Here is an 18,603-nt window from a genome sequence, read left to right on the forward strand (position 1 = left end):
GGGGACTGTTCGAGTAATCCAGGAGTTAGATGATAAAGATTTGAATGAAGAGGGAACAATGATAAAGACTGAATGAAGAGGGAACCGAGGATGACCAAAGAAGGGGAAAAAAATGAAATAGAGAATATAGAGTGGAAACATTAGCTTAGAACAGTAAGAGAGGGATACTTTGATTCCTAAAATTAGAGAATAAAGAGGGGGGTTATGAGACTTCTCATTCAACAAATATATATCATTTATCTACTCTTTGCTCAGCATCTTGGGGAGAATGATGATCTTGGGGAAAAAATATTGTGAGGAGTAAAAATTTATAGGAATCTGTAAAAAAATAAAATTGAGTTATGGCTATAGTCACAATCTGTTAATGATATTTTTCTAATAAGCCCTGAATAGTTCATAATACATAGCAGCAGAAAAAGATAAAAGCTTGTTTGATCCATGATAGAGGTTGACCGGGGATATGTGTCTTGGAAGAATATTCATGATGTTGATGAATGATTTTGGTAGTGCTCTATGGGTTTTGGCCTGATAGGAGAGGGGGGTTGGGGAAGTGGTAATAAGCTGAGAGAAAAAGGAGTCTTGAGGAGACTAGAGACAGTTAACTTATTGGTGTTTACCAGACATTTCAAGCCAACATCCTAGTTATTTTCTCACCCATCGTCTACTTTAGTCTACTCAGGAGAAAACCTAGGAAGATAGGATTTTAAAAGAAGTTACTGTACTTCAGATATGCCATGTGAAGTATTATTTTTAGAACAGTTTCTGTCAGAATAACATTTATGCTTTTAAGAATGGGATTAGATCTGATTATATTCTTGTGTATGTAGTGCTATATAAATTGGCATCAGCTGAGTCTTCTAATGCATTGATCAATTGTGTTCGTTTGTTAGAGACAAAAAGAAAGAAGACAAAGAAAAGAAACGTTCTAAAACACCACCAAAAAGTTACAGCACAGCCAGACGTTCTAGAAGTGCAAGCAGGTAAGGTGGCATTGTGAATTCTTGGCAATTATTTTTTAACTTTGCTTCTAACAGTATCAGTATGCTGTGAATATGAAGTCTTTTCCAGAACATAAGTATTTCAGTGTTGAAAAAAGTTACATTTTGCCGTTATTGAAGTTTTTAAAAGGCAATTTGTGAAGAATAATGTAGTTTATTTTTCTTTTTACTTAATATTTTGTGGTCTAGAGTATATTTGAAGTAACATGGAATTCAACAGAGGTGAGTTTTTCTCTTTATAGTTTTAAGTTTTAATGGCTAAATCATACTAAATTGTTCCATTAAGAAAGTTTATTGTAGTTAGCTATATTTATCATCTGCATGTTAGTACTTGATAATTTTTCTATCCCTTTTAATGATTGTTGAATTAATGGGAAAGTAATGCAGATTCTGGTTTGTGTCATTCTTAGACTAATTCTATCTTTAAGCTGTCAGTGAAAACTGAAATGTTGCAGACTTTCAATTGCACAAACTGCACGAAAAGCACATTTTCATCCTTAATTTGGGATTTGTATGATATTAATAAGGGCTAGACTTCATTCCATTTTTCAGATCTCATTCACATGTTTTGCTGCAGTGCCTGTTTTATTCATCAACATTACTTAAATTCACTAGGAGGTTCATGCCATATAAAAAATTTAACTGAAATGTATAAAAGACCTAAATGTAAGAGCCAAAACTGTAAAACCTTCAGAAGAAAACAGAAGTGAATCTTTGAGACCATGAGCTTGGTGGTTTCCTAGATATGACTTCAAAAGCATAAGAAACAGAAGAAAAGACAAATTTTTGGAATTCACCAAAATTTAAAACATTTGTATTCCAAAGGATACTATCAAGAAAGTAAAAACCTAAAGTGCTAGATAGAAAATACTTGCAAATTATATATCTGATAAGGAACTTAATATAGAATATATAAAGAACTCTTACAACTCAGCAATAGAAAGGCAACCCAATTTAAAAATGGCAAAGAATCTGTAGCCATTTCTCCAAGGGAGATATGCAAATATCTAGTAAGTACATAAAATCTGTTCAACATTATTAGTCACCAAGGAAATGCAAACCAGACCACAGTGAGATACGTCACAATCACCAGGATGGTTAAAGACAGATGATAGCCGAGCCTGACAGATGACAGTAAGTGTTGATTAGGATGTGGGGAAATTGGAACCCTGTGCATTGCTAGTATGAATATAGACTGATACAGGTGTTTTAGAAAGCAGTCTGGCATTTCCTAAAAATGTTAAACATAAGAGGTTTTTGATCCTCCAGTTGTACTCTTGGGGAAAAACGAAAACATGTTCACACAGAAACTTTTACGTGAATGTTTGTGACATTATTCGTAATAGCCAAAAAGTTAACTCAAATATCATTAACAAATGGATAAACAAAATGGTATATCTATATAGCTGAATATTTTTCAGCAATAAATAAGATTGATACATGCTACAGTATGAATGAAACTTGGAAACATCCATAAAAGGCCATGTATTGCGTGATTCCTTTTATATGAAATGCCCAGAATAGGCAAATCCATAAAGATACCAAGTAGATTACTGATTGCTGGGGAGATAGGGAGGATTGGAGTGATAGCTAAAGGTTAAGAAGTTTTTGGGGTGATGAAAATTTTCTTAAAAACTAAATTTTTAAGGATGAAAACGAAACCAAATATAAATACAGAAGGAAATGCTACATCAGGCCTGAGGGGTAGGTGACAGATAGAAAAGATGGGAAGTACTACATGTATTTTCTTACCTTAAAAACTGTTGAGGCGTTTTTTGTTTTTTGTTTTTTAAACCTGTTGCTTTATATAATGTAAGTACCTTCTCATGCTGTATTATTGGGTCGCTCTAAATTAAGGCATCTTCTGTGAGTTATTAAATACCCACTGTGTTTGTAGTCGTGCTACAGTCTATTGAGGGACACGGAAATGTAATACAAAATATTTCTTCCATCTAGAGAATTTGGAGTTTCAGTTACACAAGACAGTAGCAAAAAGTATAAGGTACACAGTCGTGACAATGTTTGATAAGTGAATACTCAGTTATGTGTATTGTTTCCAGTACAGGGATCACAGAGGGCTATATAAGTAGAAAAAAAGCTTCATTTGGAAACTAGACAACTAAGTACAGGGTTTTTTTAAGTCTAATAACTTTTGAGAATCAAGAACAGAATTTTTTTTTAAGTCACAGTAAAAAGGAGGGGAAGGCTGTATATATTCAAAGTAATTGGTGAAAGCAGGGTTGTTGGGGTACTGGGGGGGGCAATTTTGCTAGAGTATAGGGTTTCTACCTTTGCTCTAACTAGTTCTCTGAATTTCATCTAATGATTTAAAGGTGAATATGGGGATATTTTATTAGTAACTACCTTCTGTATCACATTATTGAATTATTCTGTACTTACTTTGAACACTGAATGTTTGAACCAAAAACTAACTTCTTCAGTAATAGTTTACTTCACACATCACCCCTCTCACATTAGTTTTGTTAAATCAGTTTTTTCTTAAGCTTACTATTTCTAACATTTTGTCAGCAGTTAAAAGAATTGCTAGAAATTAGGAGTTTTCTTGAGGGTAGTAAAGGGAAAGGTACATGGTTTGCAGATGTTTATATTACTCATTTAATTGTTTAGCTCATACCAGTATTGTGAAACAATCTTTCATTTATCGGTTTTTTTTGTTTGTTTTTTTTTTGGTTTTTTGAGACAGGGTCTCTCTCTATCTTGCCCAGGCTGGAGTGCAGTGGCCCTATCACAAGTCACTCCAGTTTCAACCTCCCCAGGCTCAAGTGATCTTGCTACCTCTGCCTCCTAAGTAGCTGGGACTTCAGGCATGCACCACCACACCTGGCTAATTTTTTTGTATTTTTTATAGAGACAGTTTCACCATGTTGCCCAGGCTAGTCTGGAACTCCTGGGCTCAAGCAGTCCCCTCACCTCAGCCTGCCAAAGTGCTGGGATTACAGGCGTGAGCCACTACACCCGGCCGCATCTTTCATTGTTAGAACCATCTATGATGTGTCTGCATTTTTAAGATCACACTGTATTTTAAAACCTAGTTTACACATTTGTGGTTCTAGAGAGAGACGACGACGAAGGAGCAGGAGTGGAACAAGATCTCCTAAAAAGCCTCGGTCTCCTAAAAGAAAATTGTCTCGCTCACCATCCCCTAGGAGGTAAGAATGTTAATCATTTAAAAATATTTTTGTATTTTTCAGAGGTTTTTCCTTTTAAAACTGTCCTGTAGTTTTTCTTTTCAGCAGTTACAGTTCCTAAGAATATTTTAATGTATTCTCTTTCTGACTTGTGACTTAAACACCATGAAGGATTGAACACTTTAGTCCTGTAACCAAGTTAGTTTTGTAGCCTATGTTACTTGTGTACTTTGATGGTCCAAGATTTTGAAGTTGGATCTTTGCTGTACTACTTACATCCTGTGAAGTTGGGTCAGGCTTATCTAAACAAGTTAAACCTGTTGCTGCACGTTTTACTGTCATTCTAGACATAAAAAGGAGAAGAAGAAAGATAAAGACAAAGAAAGAAGTAGGGATGAAAGAGAACGATCAACAAGCAAGAAGAAGAAGAGTAAAGATAAGGAAAAGGACCGGGAAAGAAAATCAGAGAGTGATAAAGATGTAAAAGTATGTTTACAAATTGATTTATTTTTATATTTGGGTTGATGTTGGTTCTTTCAGAAGTTATTTTTCTTTGGAGAAGTTTACTTGTATTATTCTCCTTGGCAAAGCAGGTTACACGGGATTATGATGAAGAAGAACAGGGGTATGACAGTGAGAAAGAGAAAAAGGAAGAGAAGAAACCAATAGAAACAGGTTCCCCTAAAACAAAGGAATGTTCTGTGGAAAAGGGAACTGGTGATTCACTAAGAGAATCCAAAGTGAATGGGGATGATCATCATGAAGAAGACATGGATATGAGTGACTGAATATTGCCTCTGTGGGAATCCAACTGTATACCTGCATCAGTGTCATTCCTTTGTGTGATTTCTTAATGCTGTATTTGTTCATCTCAAACCTAGATGTATACAGCTCTGAGTTATAAATGGTTATAAAGCTCCTGTTACTGATATTAGTTATTTACATCAAAAAAGCTTTTAGAAAATGGTACGAGGTAACCAATTCTTGTCATGGTGAAATCTGATTGAGTAACCAAGCAGTTTTACTATTCTGGTGCTGCTTCATAACAAAAATGAAAAGCTGCATGCATCTACATACAGCAGGCATGGATTGTTTATGTCGTATGATCTCCTTTATTAAGTAAGTTCACTTATAGTATTTCTATAATTTGATTCATTACCGTAATAGGGCCATGTAGGAAATGCACTGATTGCATGTTATTGTGGCAAGAATATCCTAAATGTCATTAAAATCCTCCAACATGATGGATCTGCTTATGGTCTTGTTTGTTGACATGAGAAATTAACATTCTTATAGTTACATCTGGAAATGAGCATTTGAAATAGATAATCCTTTAAGCCTTGTGGCAAAATTTTTGTGGCTTTTATTTAACTTTGAAAGGTTATTATGCACTAACCTTTTTTGGTGGCTAATTAGGGTTTAAATACAGAAACAAGATTTCAAATAAAACTGTCTTTGGCAGTGAGTAAATAGCATATTTTGAAGTAGAGTTGTATACTTTTTCATACAATGTTTGGGAATTTTTTTCCTGAAGTAATAATTTATTCCACATCTACATCAGTGAAAGCTATCTACCTATCCTGAGTCCATCTTAAAGGGAAAAAAAAAAAAAACTTATCTCTTGCCTTTATTTTTAATTTTCCACTCTTTGATTAATTTGTTTTAAGCTCTGTGTTGGAAAAAAGGGGTAGTGCATTTTAAGTTGACCTTCATATGCTTTTAAAATAAGACAAATCTACTTGATAATGTACCTTTATTTGATCTCAAGTTGTATAAAACCAATAAATTTGTGTTACTGCAGTAGTAATCTTATGCACACGGTGATTTCATGTTATATATGCAAAGTAGTTAGGCAACTGTTTTCTTAGTTACAGAAGTGTCAGGCTTCACTTTTGTGCAGTAGAAACAAAAGTAGGCTACAGTCTGTGCCATGTTGATGTACAGTTTCTGAAATTGTTTTACAAGACTTTGATAATAAAACCCTTAAACTTATGTTCATGTTCCTGTAAAACCGTATTTGTATTTATTTACACTATTGAATGTATGACATTTACCTCATTCATTTTACAAATTATTTCCCTTTCTGTCCACATGTTTCAGTATAGTAAAAAGAGGAAGTCTATCACTGTAGTGATAATTGCCATCAAAATTGTCAAAAATGATTTAATTTCTATCCAAAACAGTCCTTTTCTTAGCTTAGTATCATTTTACTGCTTATTTTTTGTGTGAGAATGGGGTTGGATAAAGCAATGAACTTTAGTATAAACAAATCCCACCTATATTTAGCAAATTTATATTTTCGGTGAATATAGATATTTGCCTTTTCTGGAGTAGTATAGAAGCTGTCAATGATATGTATTTACTGTACAGTACTAAATAGTGTATTCATTTATGAAATGAGTAGTGTTTGGGTGGATGGGGTTAAGGGAAAATAAGACTTGGAATTGTAGCTTTTATCCAAGTTTTGAGTATAAATAGAATTTTTTTTTTAACCTAAAAACTGAAATGCCATATAGAAAAGCAGCATTGTTTTTATGGTTTGTAGTAACTTTTTAAAGATTTTATCAAAAGGAATTTTGTCTATAGTGAGTAAAAGAAGTTCTAATAATGGTCCTAATCACTGCATTTTTAAAAAACAAAGTTGAACACAAATGACATTTGTTTTAAACTTCAGTAGATAAAAGGTGAACCATGTGACATGGCCATTTTTGTAAGACAAAAACAAATTTCACTTATGGTAAACCTAATAACATTTACAGTCTGCTCCCTCACTTGTAATCTCTGAATACAAATACACTAGCTTTTCTAAAGGGAATCATTTTTTTAAAAGTAGTGCCACTGACAAGATGCTGCAGTGAAGATTATCCATTCTTAGGATATTTATTTTCAGTGAATATTTTCTGCACAAAGGTAGTGTTGCACTGGGACATAAGCCTTTTAACAGATAACCAGTTGAAATCAAACACTGCCTCCACACCGAGTTCTGTTCTGTATTTGATAGTAAATTGATTTAAAAATAAAAGTGGTTTTTGTTAGAAAAAATGTTTTGTCCTTATTTATTTGCTTAAATTCTTTAGGAGTAAATGAGAGGTGGTAGCTATACAATGAGCTTTTTTAAATGGAAAGATAGAGTCCAGTCATGCATTTGGTCTTTATTTCTTTTTTTTTTTTTTTTTTTTTTTTTTGTGAGACGGAGTCTTGCTCTGTCACCCAGGCTGGAGTGCAGTGGCCGGATCTCAGCTCACTGCAAGCTCCTCCTCTCGGGTTCACGCCATTCTCCTGCCTCAGCCTCCCGAGTAGCTGGGACTACAGGCACCCGCCACTTCACCCGGCTAGTTTTTTGTATTTTTTAGTAGAGACGGGGTTTCACCGTATTAGCCAGGATGGTCTCGATCTCCTGACCTCATGATCCACCCGTCTCGGCCTCCCAAAGTGCTGGGATTACAGGCTTGAGCCACCGCGCCCGGCCTTGGTCTTTATTTCATAGAGCTGGGGTAACTGTTCCTTACTTTCAGTTTCCTAGGGGTAAAATGGAAGTGATTGCTACCTTGTAAAGTACAGACATACCTCGGAGGTATTGTGGGTTTCGTTCCAGACTACTGCAATAAGGCAGGTCATGAATTTTTTTGGCTTCCCAGTGCATATAAAAGTTGTTGGCTGGGCACTATGACTCATGCCTGTAATCCCAACACTTTGGGAGGCCAAGGCAGGAGCGCTTGAGCCCAGGAGCAGCCTAGGCAACATAGCAAGACCCTGTCTACAAAAAAAAAAAAAAAAAAAGGCCGGGCACGGTGGCTCAAGCCTGTAATCCCAGCACTTTGGGAGGCCGAGACGGGCGGATCACGAGGTCAGGAGTTCGAGACCATCCTGGCTAACACGGTGAAACCCCGTCTCTACTAAAAAATACAAAAAAAAAACTAGCCGGGCAAGGTGGTGGGTGCCTGTAGTCCCGGCTACTCGGGAGGCTGAGGCAGGAGAATGGCGTAAAAACCCGGGAGGCGGAGCTTGCAGTGAGCTGAGATCCGGCCACTGCACTCCACCCTGGGCGACATAGCGAGCTCCGTCTCAAAAAAAAAAAAAGCCAGGTGTGGTGATGCACACCTGTAGTTCTAGCCACTGTGGAGGTTGAGGCAGGAGGATCACTTTGAACCCAAGGAGTTGGGGCTGCAGTGAACTATGATCATGCCACTGCACTCCTGCTTGGGTAACAGCAAGACCCCATCTGTATCTGTAAAACAGTAGTTTTTAAAATGTAGCCTTTGGTGCCTGGGACATTAAATGATAGCTGCTGTTTGATTATGGGGCCCTTAAAAGTTGTGTAATTAATAATTTGTGCAGGGGATAATGTTAAAACCACAAAATAAATTGCATACCTTTTATTGAAAAGGCTGTGTTGCCCTTAATGTTTTCATGAAGATGAATCTTAGGTAAGTTTCCTAGTGGTAATTCTATACATGGAAGATAGAAAAATGTAAATAGGCACTTGGGAAAAGGAATTAAAGGAGGTAGAGGATAAAAATTACTGTTAACCTTGGAGCTACATCTTAAAACTGAGTCAGGTTCTGGAGTGTGCATTGTGCAGCTTATGTCATAAAGATTACAGTATTACCAATACATCAAATTTATCTCTAGCAAAATTCATCACTTTCAATTTGGCACTAGATGAAGGGTTGGATCCATGCATGCTGTTTGTAGATTGGTACACATCTTTTCAAATGGAATTGAGATTTCTTTTCCCTCAGTCTGCCTCAAAGCCAACGAATGCATTTCATTCCTGTGCTGCTTGAACTATTTTTTCTAATCAAGTACATGTAGTTGTGTTTTAATTAAATATGGGTGTAATAGAATTGTTACTCGTACTTTTAAAAGCATTCAGAATGTCTATTAAAGTTTTATTAGCAGAAGTAGTAATTATACCTTTCTAAATTTCTCAATGAGACAATTTTGGAGTGGTAGATATTTCAAATTTCAACCTGTTTTACTCAGTTTTGTTTCTATTCTCATTTTCGTTTTATGTCAAAGTATATGCGAAATTTATTTAGACATTGTTAGCAAACAGGTGAGTACCATGACAATTCTTTTATCAGTGGGAATATTCCTTAGAATATACTTAAGGTTTATCATAGAAGATGGTCAGCAGTCATGTGTGTGTGTGTGAGTGACGGAGTTTAATTCTGTCATGGTCGTCACCAGGCTAGAGTGCAGTGGTGCAATCTTGGCTCACTGAAACCTCCGCCTCCCGGGTTCAAGCAACTCCCCTGCCTCAACCTCCTGAGTAGCTGGGATTACAGGCATGCGCCACCATGCTCAGCTAATTTTTGTAATTTTACTAGACAGGGTTTCACCATGTTGACCGGGATGGTCTCCGTCTCCTGACCTTGTGATCTGCCCACCTCGGCCTCCCAAAGTGCTGGGATTACAGGCATGAGCCACCGTGCCCGGCCAATGTTTATCAGTCTTAAGGCAATTTAGAGTCTGATACGACTAATATTTTTAGGTGACCAATAAAATGTTCTTACATAAATAATAGAAGTGACACATTCACATCATTCTCAGATTTCTCAATTTATTAAAGGTTATTTTTGCAATGCACTGTCACTAAAATTAGTACCATGATGTCTTTTTTAAGAAAAAGCTAGTTAGGGCTGGGTGCGGTGGCTCACGCCTGCAATCCCAGCACTTTGGGAGGCTGAGGTGAGTGGATTCCTTGAAGTAAGGAGTTCGAGACCATCCTGGCCAACATGGTGGTGAAACCATCTTAATAAAAATATGAAACCATCGCTACTAAAAATACAAAATTAGCTGGATGTGGTGGTGCATACCTGTAATCCCAGCTACTTGGGAGGCTGAGGCAGGAGAATCGCTTGAACTCAGGAGGCAGGCACTCCAGCCTGGGCAACAGAGCGAGACTCCATCTCAAAAAAAAAAAAAAAAAGTTCATTTAAATGCCAAGCTTTGGAAGACAAGCATCAAGTAGATTAAGAACATATTTATCTTTCCACAAAATTAATATATCAGTCAGGATTCAGAGAAGCAGAACCACTAGAAGATACACTTTTTAACAGAGAGGTGACATCAACAATGGTGAGACCTGGTTAAGCAGTTTGTAAGGCTTCATCTTTGCATCTGATGCTGGAGGTTGAAGTTCATTTTAGGCAGTTGGAAAGCAAAGGTGAATGATTGTGGGAGGGATGGTGGCACTAGGAATAAGCTGGAACCAGCCACAAGCACAAGCTGGAACCCACAAACATGGACTGAAACTCTGGTCAGATCTCACTGCTTCTGACCTTGGTGGCATGGATGTCCTTCCAAAGCCAGGACACTTCATCATGGAGCAAAATATAGCTGGCCAAGGAGTCTGAGAAGCTGAAGGAGGATCTGGGGACAGTGGAACAACTGCAGGCCCAACTGCCGCCTCATCCCAAAGGAGCAGCAGATAAGCAATGTGTGTAAGCTACAAAATTTGTTTCACTTCAGCCCTCCAAAACTCCTACATTATCCATATTCATTAGTCATGCACTGCATAATGTTGCCTCATTTTGGTCAACAATGGACTGCATATAGGATCGCGGTCTCATAAGATTATAATGGAGCTGAAAAATTCCTATCACCTAGTGACATCGTAGCCATTGTAACATCCTAGCCCAGTGAATTATGTGTTTCTGGTGATGCTGGTGTACACAAACATACTCTGCTGCCAGTTGTATAAAAGTATAGTACATACAATTATGAACCATACATAATACTTGGTAATAAATTATTACTGGTTTATGTATTTACTATTTATTTTTGCAGTATGTGTGTTCTACTTATTACCAAAAAAAAAAAAAAAAAAAAAAAAAAAAAACAGTTATCTGAAAAACAATCCCAGGCAGGTCCTGCAGAAGGTATTTCAGGAGGTACTGTCATCACCGCAGATGACAGCTCTATGCATGTTATTGCCCCTTAAGACCTTCTGGTGGGACAAGATGTGAAGGCGGAAGACAGTGACATTGATGATCCTGACCCTGTGTAAGCCTAGCATAATGTGTGTTTTAGTTTTTTTAAAAAAGGCTAAAAAGTAAGGCCAGGTGCGGTGGCTCATGCCTGTAATCAAAGCACTGGGAGGCAGAGGTGGGTGGATCACAAGATCAAGAGATCAAGACCATCCTGGCCAACATGGTGAAACCCCGTCTCTACTAAAAATACAAAAATTAGCTGGGCATGGTGGCATGTGCCTGTAGTCCCAGCTAGTCGGGAGGCTGAGGCAGGAGAATCACTGGAACCAGGGAGGCGGAGGTTGCAGTGAGCCGAGATCGTGCCACTGCACTCCAGTGACAGAGATTCCATCTCAAAAAAAAAAAAAGTTAAAAAGTAAAAATTTTATTAAATAGAAAAAAGCTCGCAGAATAAGGATATGAAGAAAGAATATTTGTGGATAGCTGTACCATGTGTTTTAAGCGAAGTGTTATTGCAAGAGTCAGTTAAAAAATTTAAAGCGCTTTGGGAGGCCAAGGCGGGTGGATCACCTGAGGTCAGGAGTTCCAGACCAGCCTGACCAACAAGGTGAAAACCCGTCTCTACTAAAAATACAAAAATTAGCCGGGCTTGGTGACAGGCGCCTGTAGTCCCAGCTACTCGGGAGGCTAAGACAGGAGAATTGCTTGAACCCAGGAGGTGGAGGTTGCAGTGAGCAGAGATTGCGCCACTGCACTCCAGCCTGGGTGACAGAGAAAGAGTCCATCTCAAAAATATATATATATAATAAATAAATAAATTTAAAAACTTATAAAGTAACAAGTTATAGTAAGCTAAGGTTAATTTATTATTAAAAGAAATGTTAAAAATATATTTAGCATAGCTTAACTGTGTTTATGAAGTCCACAGGAATGTACAGTTATGTCCTAGGCCTTCACATTCACTCACTACTCTCTCACTGGCTCACCTAGAGCAATTTCCAGTCCTGCAAGTTCCATTTATGCTAAATGCCCTATGCAAGTATACCATTTTTTATCTTTCTATATCATATTCTTACTGTAGTTTTTCTATGTCTAGATACACAAATATATTATTATGTAAGTATAATTTGTGTAATACACAAATTGTGTTAGAATTGCCCACGGTGCTCAGTACAATAATATGCTGAACAGGCTTGTGGCCTCAGAGCAATAGGCTTTATCGTATAGTCTAGGTGAGTGTTCGGCTATACCACCTAGGTTTGTGTAAGTACACTCAATATGGTTCTCATAATGACAAAATCACCTGCTGCATTCCACAGAACATATGGCCATCACTAAGTGACACACAACTGTATTTAGAACATCCCAATCACTGTCATCCTTCTTTAGTCACCAAGAACTCTATATATGGGAGGTACAGGTAAGTAAGTGGTGGGTTTTATCTTTTTGGTTTTATGTCAGATAATGTTTCTTCTCTAAGCTAGTTAAAGTCATTTTCACCTACAAAACATGATGAAAACCAAGAATGATTAACAAGTACCTTTCTTAGAAGTTCTTAGGAGATTTTGCTTCAATATTTTTCAGTGTGTGGAAAAAGCAAAATTGTAATTCCATGTACCATAGGTACCATTATGACTAAAGAAAAGTACTACTCTTCTAAAATGAACTATAACAATTAAAAAGCTCATCACAAGGTAAGCTCACTCTGTAAGGATGGTTTGCGTGATGTAAAAAATGTGATACTTAACATGTTATGAAATTTTTAGGTGGCAACCAGAGTTATTATTGCCCCAGATTTCTGACATAAACTGCTTTGCAAGAGTAGTTTTGGCTAATTTATAGTATACAAACAAATCATGGGCTTTTACTAAGCTTAGTTCTGCTATCTCTTTACAAGTGATTTAATACCTCCTGTCCACTTCTCTAATGGGGGCAAGTTTTACAACAGCTGTTTTTGAAAGTTTCCAAAGTTTGCAAATATAGTAACTTTGGTAAGAATGCATTTTGTTCATTTCAGAAAACAAGATTAAAATACCTTTTGCTGGAGTTAACAACAGAGGCATATTATGTCCCATATTAAGCTGAGATTAATAATTTTTTACTCCATTTTAAAAGCTAGCATAATACAAGGACTTCTAATTCACCTAAAGTTGTCTACTCCAAGTTTTTCTCTAGCATGTTTGTAAATATGGGTAATATCAATGAGGAGAAGGAAGCACCTTTAATTCAGCAGTTGAACAACACAGGTTTGGACTGCACAGGTCTACTTATATGCAGATTTTCAACTGAACCCCTAACCTCCATGTTGTTCAAGGGTCAACTCTGTTTATTTACAATATTTACTTCAGCCCTTTCCATGGCCTGGAAACAGGATCTTTGTCTTCTGTAGACCTAGGGAAAACTAGGAAGAGGGCTCATTAAATAATCATTATTCATTACCCTCCCCCAGGGTGTGAATAATAAACTGTATGTAAATAATACTATAAAAACCCATTTTTATTAGCATGAGTGGGGCTTAATTCCAGTTCTGAGCAGAAGGAAACTAGTTTTGCATCTACCAACAGTTATCAGCAGACAGATGTGACAGTTTCCAAACCATCATATGTACTTATACTCCCAAAAATCAGGGCATCTACTTCATACTCCCCTTTTATGAAGTGTGGCAATTCTCTGTATGTGAATGTCTACAGAGGGCAAATTGTCTTATCAGAGAATTATTTTCTCAAAGATGGAAACCTATCTTCTCTGGATACCATACCAGTGGGGAAGAATATTAAGCATTTCTAAATGGCTATTGAAGATGACTATACGATGGTCCCCTACCCAATTTAAACAGTTTCAAAATCACAAATGGAGAAGAACATATAAAATTTTACGTACCTGTATTGCAAAATCTTGATTTTTCATGTGGTACTATGAAAACATATGGTGTTTTGACTTATTCATTTGAAACACTGCGTATAGCTTCATTAACTGGATTAAAAGGCACATTTCAAAAAATCTTCATTAAAAGTAATACTGTGAAAAGTTTATTTGCATCGATTAATTCCTTTTTTTCACCATCATAAGAGATATTGACATTTGTTTGCTCTTTGTGATCACAGAAAAGACACTTTGGAATGGATAATCTGTTTCTACCATTCTTTAAAGAAAACAGCTTTAAAAACAAAATTCAAGTGCAAAAATTTCCAGTAGTCTTCCTACCTCCAGTGTACCCCAGCAAAATATTCATAGCTGTGCTGTTAGGGAATTATTAAACCACAAGCTTCAATTACCCATGTTTTTTTCCTCCCTAAGTTGTCTGTACTTATGAAAACATATATAGAATATTCCTGAAAGTATACCATATTCCTACAAAGTAAGGGAGCCTAGAAGCAACAGTGATCATTGCCTTTCAGCGTCTCCAACCCCACATAACCACTGATAGGATAATTCAGTCTCTAAGTCATTTGATCTACCCATTTCCTAAATAACAGGGATCAACTTCTATTCAACAAAGCTAGTCTGGGTTTACGAACACGTTCCCCAAAATTCAATAGGCTCATGTAAGGTAGTAATTAGGTCTTTCAATTTTCAACTATGATTATTTTTCTTCATTATAAAATGTACTTAATGTCAACATATGCAATGCATGTATCAGTATGGAAGATGTAGCTTTAAAGATGTTTATTTAAAATTTTTCTTATGGTTTATGCTTTGGATTTTTAAATCATATTTTCAATAAGGGTCTCTAAACTCCTTTCAAATTACCTAAAATCCTGGAAAAAGTTTAAGCTACTGGTCAGGCTAAAAAACTTGACAGATGCATTCTTGAGATATTCATCAGGATACATTTTAAAAACATCGATGTAAGTAAGCTCTTTAATACAACATGATACTTTATAACTGTTATACATTATTCCCCCTAATTTATTTTCATACTTGGACCTTCAAACCATCTTGGAATAAATAAGAAAAATTTTAAGTGCAAAAATGAGTAATACATGATTTTATCACTTTGGAGACAATGAAATCAATATTTTCCTGTGATTTAAAAAAAATAAGCAATAGGAGTAATCAATCTTGCGTATACTTCTGGACTTGTAACAAATATATTGTTAGCATATAAAATGTTTTTATCTTATTTTGAAAGGATTAAATATGTAGGGTTGTCCAAAATATGTGTATTGTTTTTTAAAACTGACACCAATGCATCCATATTCTACTAAAAACAAACAAAATAATCAGACTGATGTGCACTTATTAGGAAGCAAGTTTAAAAATTTGGAATTCTTTTTAAAGTGCTGAGATTTGGAAGAGGAATATTTTAAACATGCTAACCATTGCCTTATGATGAACATAACAAGGACTCAAACTCAAGTTTAGAAAAAAAAAAAATAGAGGTTCTATGAAAGGAAGATTAGTAACAAACATTCAGGTAAAAACAAATAGCACCACAATGAATTGCACTAAGGTGCTAAAGGAGGTACCTTATTCCCTGCAGAGTGAACGCTCCTTCTGAAATGTATTGCAACATATAAATGCAATTGTTTAATGGTTACCATTTGGTTCATTCATCTACAGAAAATTGCATTCCTTCTAGTTCATTATATTGAACAAACATTCAAATTACTGAACTATACATAATGTTACATAGTTTACATTTTATGAAAACAAAGCTCGAAGGAATATTTATAAATGTCACCTTGCATAAAGATGACAAGTTTAAAAGGGCTCCATACCTCTTAAGACATTTAATTTACGTTAATGGTCCAGGAGTGTTTTAGATATAGATATAGATATATTTATATGCATATATATTTCAACAAGAAGTGTAAAAATTTTTAAAAACAAATCACAGCACTCATAGCTGCTTTACATACGAAGGTCTTAGGGTCATTAATGTGTCAAACTATTACATTTATAATATGTATATTTTTAAAAAGACCAAAAATGGCACATCAGAAAACTCGCTGAAATCGTTATTAGAGGCCCATTTCACTGTATCGTATTACTGATGCGTCAATTCAACATGTAATTCCCTTTTCTTCACTGAAAGCATTTGTCCCTTCTATTTGGATCCACTTCTAGGGTCTCTGCATTTTCTTTCCTTGGTTAGACAGCATCCTTTTCCACGTCAGTTAAAGATCAGGAAAACGGCTTGGGTCTTCCTTGTAGTCATCAGGTATAGTAAAGATGGAGCCATCAAATTCATCGTATCGAAACTCCTGAAAAGTCACAGTGGCTGTGATTGTGGGAAACACAGGTATATCTACAGAGAGAACATCAGTGATAACATTGTAAAATCAAATGTTAATATTCATAGACTACAAAGTACTAAGGAGATGTCCATACTCTTTAAAATGTTAAAAAAAAACAAAACAAAACAAAAAAAAACTCAAGAATCAGAAGAATATGTAGTACTGAGTGTGTGTTTCAGAGAGAGTTCTGGGTATTAATTAGTGAGGAGAAAAAGACATTCAGGCATCCAGTGTTATGTTGAAAACTCAAGATCCCATGCCTTCCTAGTCTTAAGAATATAATGCCAGATTCTACAGTCCTTTTTTCTTTTTCTTGGGGCAGACGGACAGCTACTTTTGTACTTTTTGCATTCTGACTTTTTTTTCTTCAGATTATAGTATATATACTACTCCAACTCTTTCAGCTGATTTCTTTTCACTCTTACTAGCCCAAGTAAAATACTCTAATCCTTTTTTGTTTTAAAACATTAAAAACAACCTATCCCTTAAATATATGGGATAAAAACAGTCTCATCAGAAATGGAAAAATATCATGCCACCACAGCCTAATCTTCCAAATGAAATATATTTCTGGCTGAAATTGTAAGTAAAATCAAGCAATTAAAATGAGCAAGTTAATGATTATACGGGAACCAGAAACAGTAAAATGAACAAATATATTAAATTAAATGTTTAGTTTTATTCCTCATATGAGTTACTGACATGAGTACAAATCATAAAGCCTGGGTTCAGATTCCTATAAATCATTTTACTCATGAGCCTCAGGGATTTCATATGTAAAATAAAGAAACTCCGAAATTCCCTTAAAACTCTGAAATGAGGTTGGGCGTGGTGGCTCACACCTATAATCCCAATACTTTGGGAGGCCAAGGCAGGAAGATCACTTGAACCCAGGAATTCAAAACCAGCCTGGGCAACATAGGGAGACCCTATCTCTATTTAAAATAATAATAATAAATAATTTTTTTTAAACTCTGAAATGAGTGTATGAAAGCTAATTCAAGTGTCTAGGGTAAGGACATACAGTAAATTAAGTCTAACTGATATAAGCTAGTATTTTATTGCAGAAAGTTATGTTCTTATGTAAAAAGCAAAACAAAATACCTTAGTTAGATTTAAACACAATAATCAACATACCAGTTATAGAGTTTCCAATTATTTCTGGAGGAAAAAGTCATTCCTTTGTACCTACTATGTGCAGATGCTATCCTTATCCAGGGGTCTGTACAGTAAGTCCTATGGCCATGCCTATTTTGGTAAGGCCCATAAGCTAAGAAAATATTTTACATTTTTAAATGTTTAGGGGAGAAAAAAGAATAGTATTTCACGAAGTGAAAATTAGGCTGGGTGTGGTAGCTTACACCTGTAATCCCAGCACTTTGGGAGGCTGAGGTGGGTGGATCACTTGAGGTCAGGAGTTCGAGACCACCCTGGCCAACGTGGCAAAACCCCGTCTCTACTAAAAATACAAAAATTAGCTGGGTGTGGTGGCGGGTGCCTGTAATCCCAGCTATTCAGAAGGCTGAGGCAGGAGAATTGCTTGAACCCAGGAGGCAGAGGTTGCAGTGAGCCGAGATTGTGCCACTACACTAGTGCCTGGGGAACAGAGCAAGACTCCATCTCAAAAAACAAAACAAAAAAAAACATTACATGAAAGTCAAACTTAAGTGTCTGTAAATAGCTTTTTTGGAACACAACATGCCCACTCACTTACCTATTGTCTATGGCTGCTCTCATTTTCCAAATAAAAGAGTAGTTGTGACAGAAACCATAGAGCCCACAAAGCCTAAAATGTTTATTATCTTTCAGACAAAGTTTGCTGACCCCATTCTAGGTTTTGGATATACATCACTAAATAAGAAACAAAATTCATGCACTTATAGAGATTACACTGGTTAGGATGGGCAGACAACAAGTAAATGATGATGAGTATCTAGAAAAAAATAAAGCGTTTACAGCAGAATAGGGAGTCTCAGTGTTGGGGGTAAGAGTTGTTGAACAGGGTGGCCAAAGGAAAACCTCAATAAAGGGACTTTTCAGTAAAGACCTGAGATAAGAACAAACCATGCAGTTGCCTGGAGGAAGAAAATTCCAAATAGAAGAACACGAAGTACGAAAGCCCTAAAAAAGTATCTGGTTTATTCTCGGAACAGCCAGGAGGCCAATGTGGCTGCAGCCAAATGAATGAGGGGAAGATTAGCAGGCGATGAGGTCAGAGGGCAAATAGGCTGCCAGATCCGGTGGGGTTTAGGCCAAGAAAAAAGACTTCAGTTTTCAC

The 18,603-nt window shown here is 36.3% G+C and overlaps 3 protein-coding genes and 1 long non-coding RNA gene across 15 annotated transcripts in view; 2 read left to right on the forward strand and 2 right to left on the reverse strand.

Moving 5' to 3' along the window:
- Positions 1 to 6,139, forward strand: part of SRSF11 (serine and arginine rich splicing factor 11) — a 763,374-nt gene extending 757,235 nt beyond the window's left edge. For 5 of the 10 annotated variants that reach the window (XM_050804672.1, XM_050804684.1, XM_050804665.1 and 2 more), the window contains 4 exons: positions 891 to 980; positions 4,052 to 4,168; positions 4,495 to 4,633; positions 4,738 to 6,139. In XM_050804672.1, coding sequence (XP_050660629.1) covers positions 891 to 980; positions 4,052 to 4,168; positions 4,495 to 4,633; positions 4,738 to 4,935 — 544 coding nt within the window. In that variant the 3' untranslated portion in view covers positions 4,936 to 6,139. The remainder of the gene's footprint in view (positions 1 to 890; positions 981 to 4,051; positions 4,169 to 4,494; positions 4,634 to 4,737) is intronic. The other 5 variants (XM_050804713.1, XM_050804702.1, XM_050804721.1 and 2 more) reach the window with 3 other exon arrangements.
- The window catches only part of LRRC40 (leucine rich repeat containing 40), a 370,991-nt gene that overhangs the window by 103,913 nt on the left and 248,475 nt on the right, over positions 1 to 18,603 (reverse strand). The window lies entirely within an intron of this gene.
- Positions 6,572 to 8,182, forward strand: LOC126963024 (uncharacterized). Its single transcript, XR_007728900.1, has 2 exons — positions 6,572 to 7,295; positions 7,602 to 8,182. It is a non-coding gene; the product is annotated as an uncharacterized LOC126963024 (long non-coding RNA).
- The window catches only part of ANKRD13C (ankyrin repeat domain 13C), an 87,927-nt gene continuing 83,411 nt past the window's right edge, over positions 14,088 to 18,603 (reverse strand). For 2 of the 3 annotated variants that reach the window (XM_050804626.1, XM_050804606.1), the window contains one exon: positions 14,088 to 16,336. In XM_050804626.1, the coding sequence (XP_050660583.1) occupies positions 16,276 to 16,336 (61 nt within the window). In that variant the 3' untranslated portion in view covers positions 14,088 to 16,275. The remainder of the gene's footprint in view (positions 16,337 to 18,603) is intronic. The other variant, XM_050804616.1, reaches the window with a different exon arrangement.

This window comes from Macaca thibetana, chromosome 1 (assembly GCF_024542745.1).
Source record: "Macaca thibetana thibetana isolate TM-01 chromosome 1, ASM2454274v1, whole genome shotgun sequence".
Lineage (NCBI taxonomy): Eukaryota > Metazoa > Chordata > Mammalia > Primates > Cercopithecidae > Macaca > Macaca thibetana.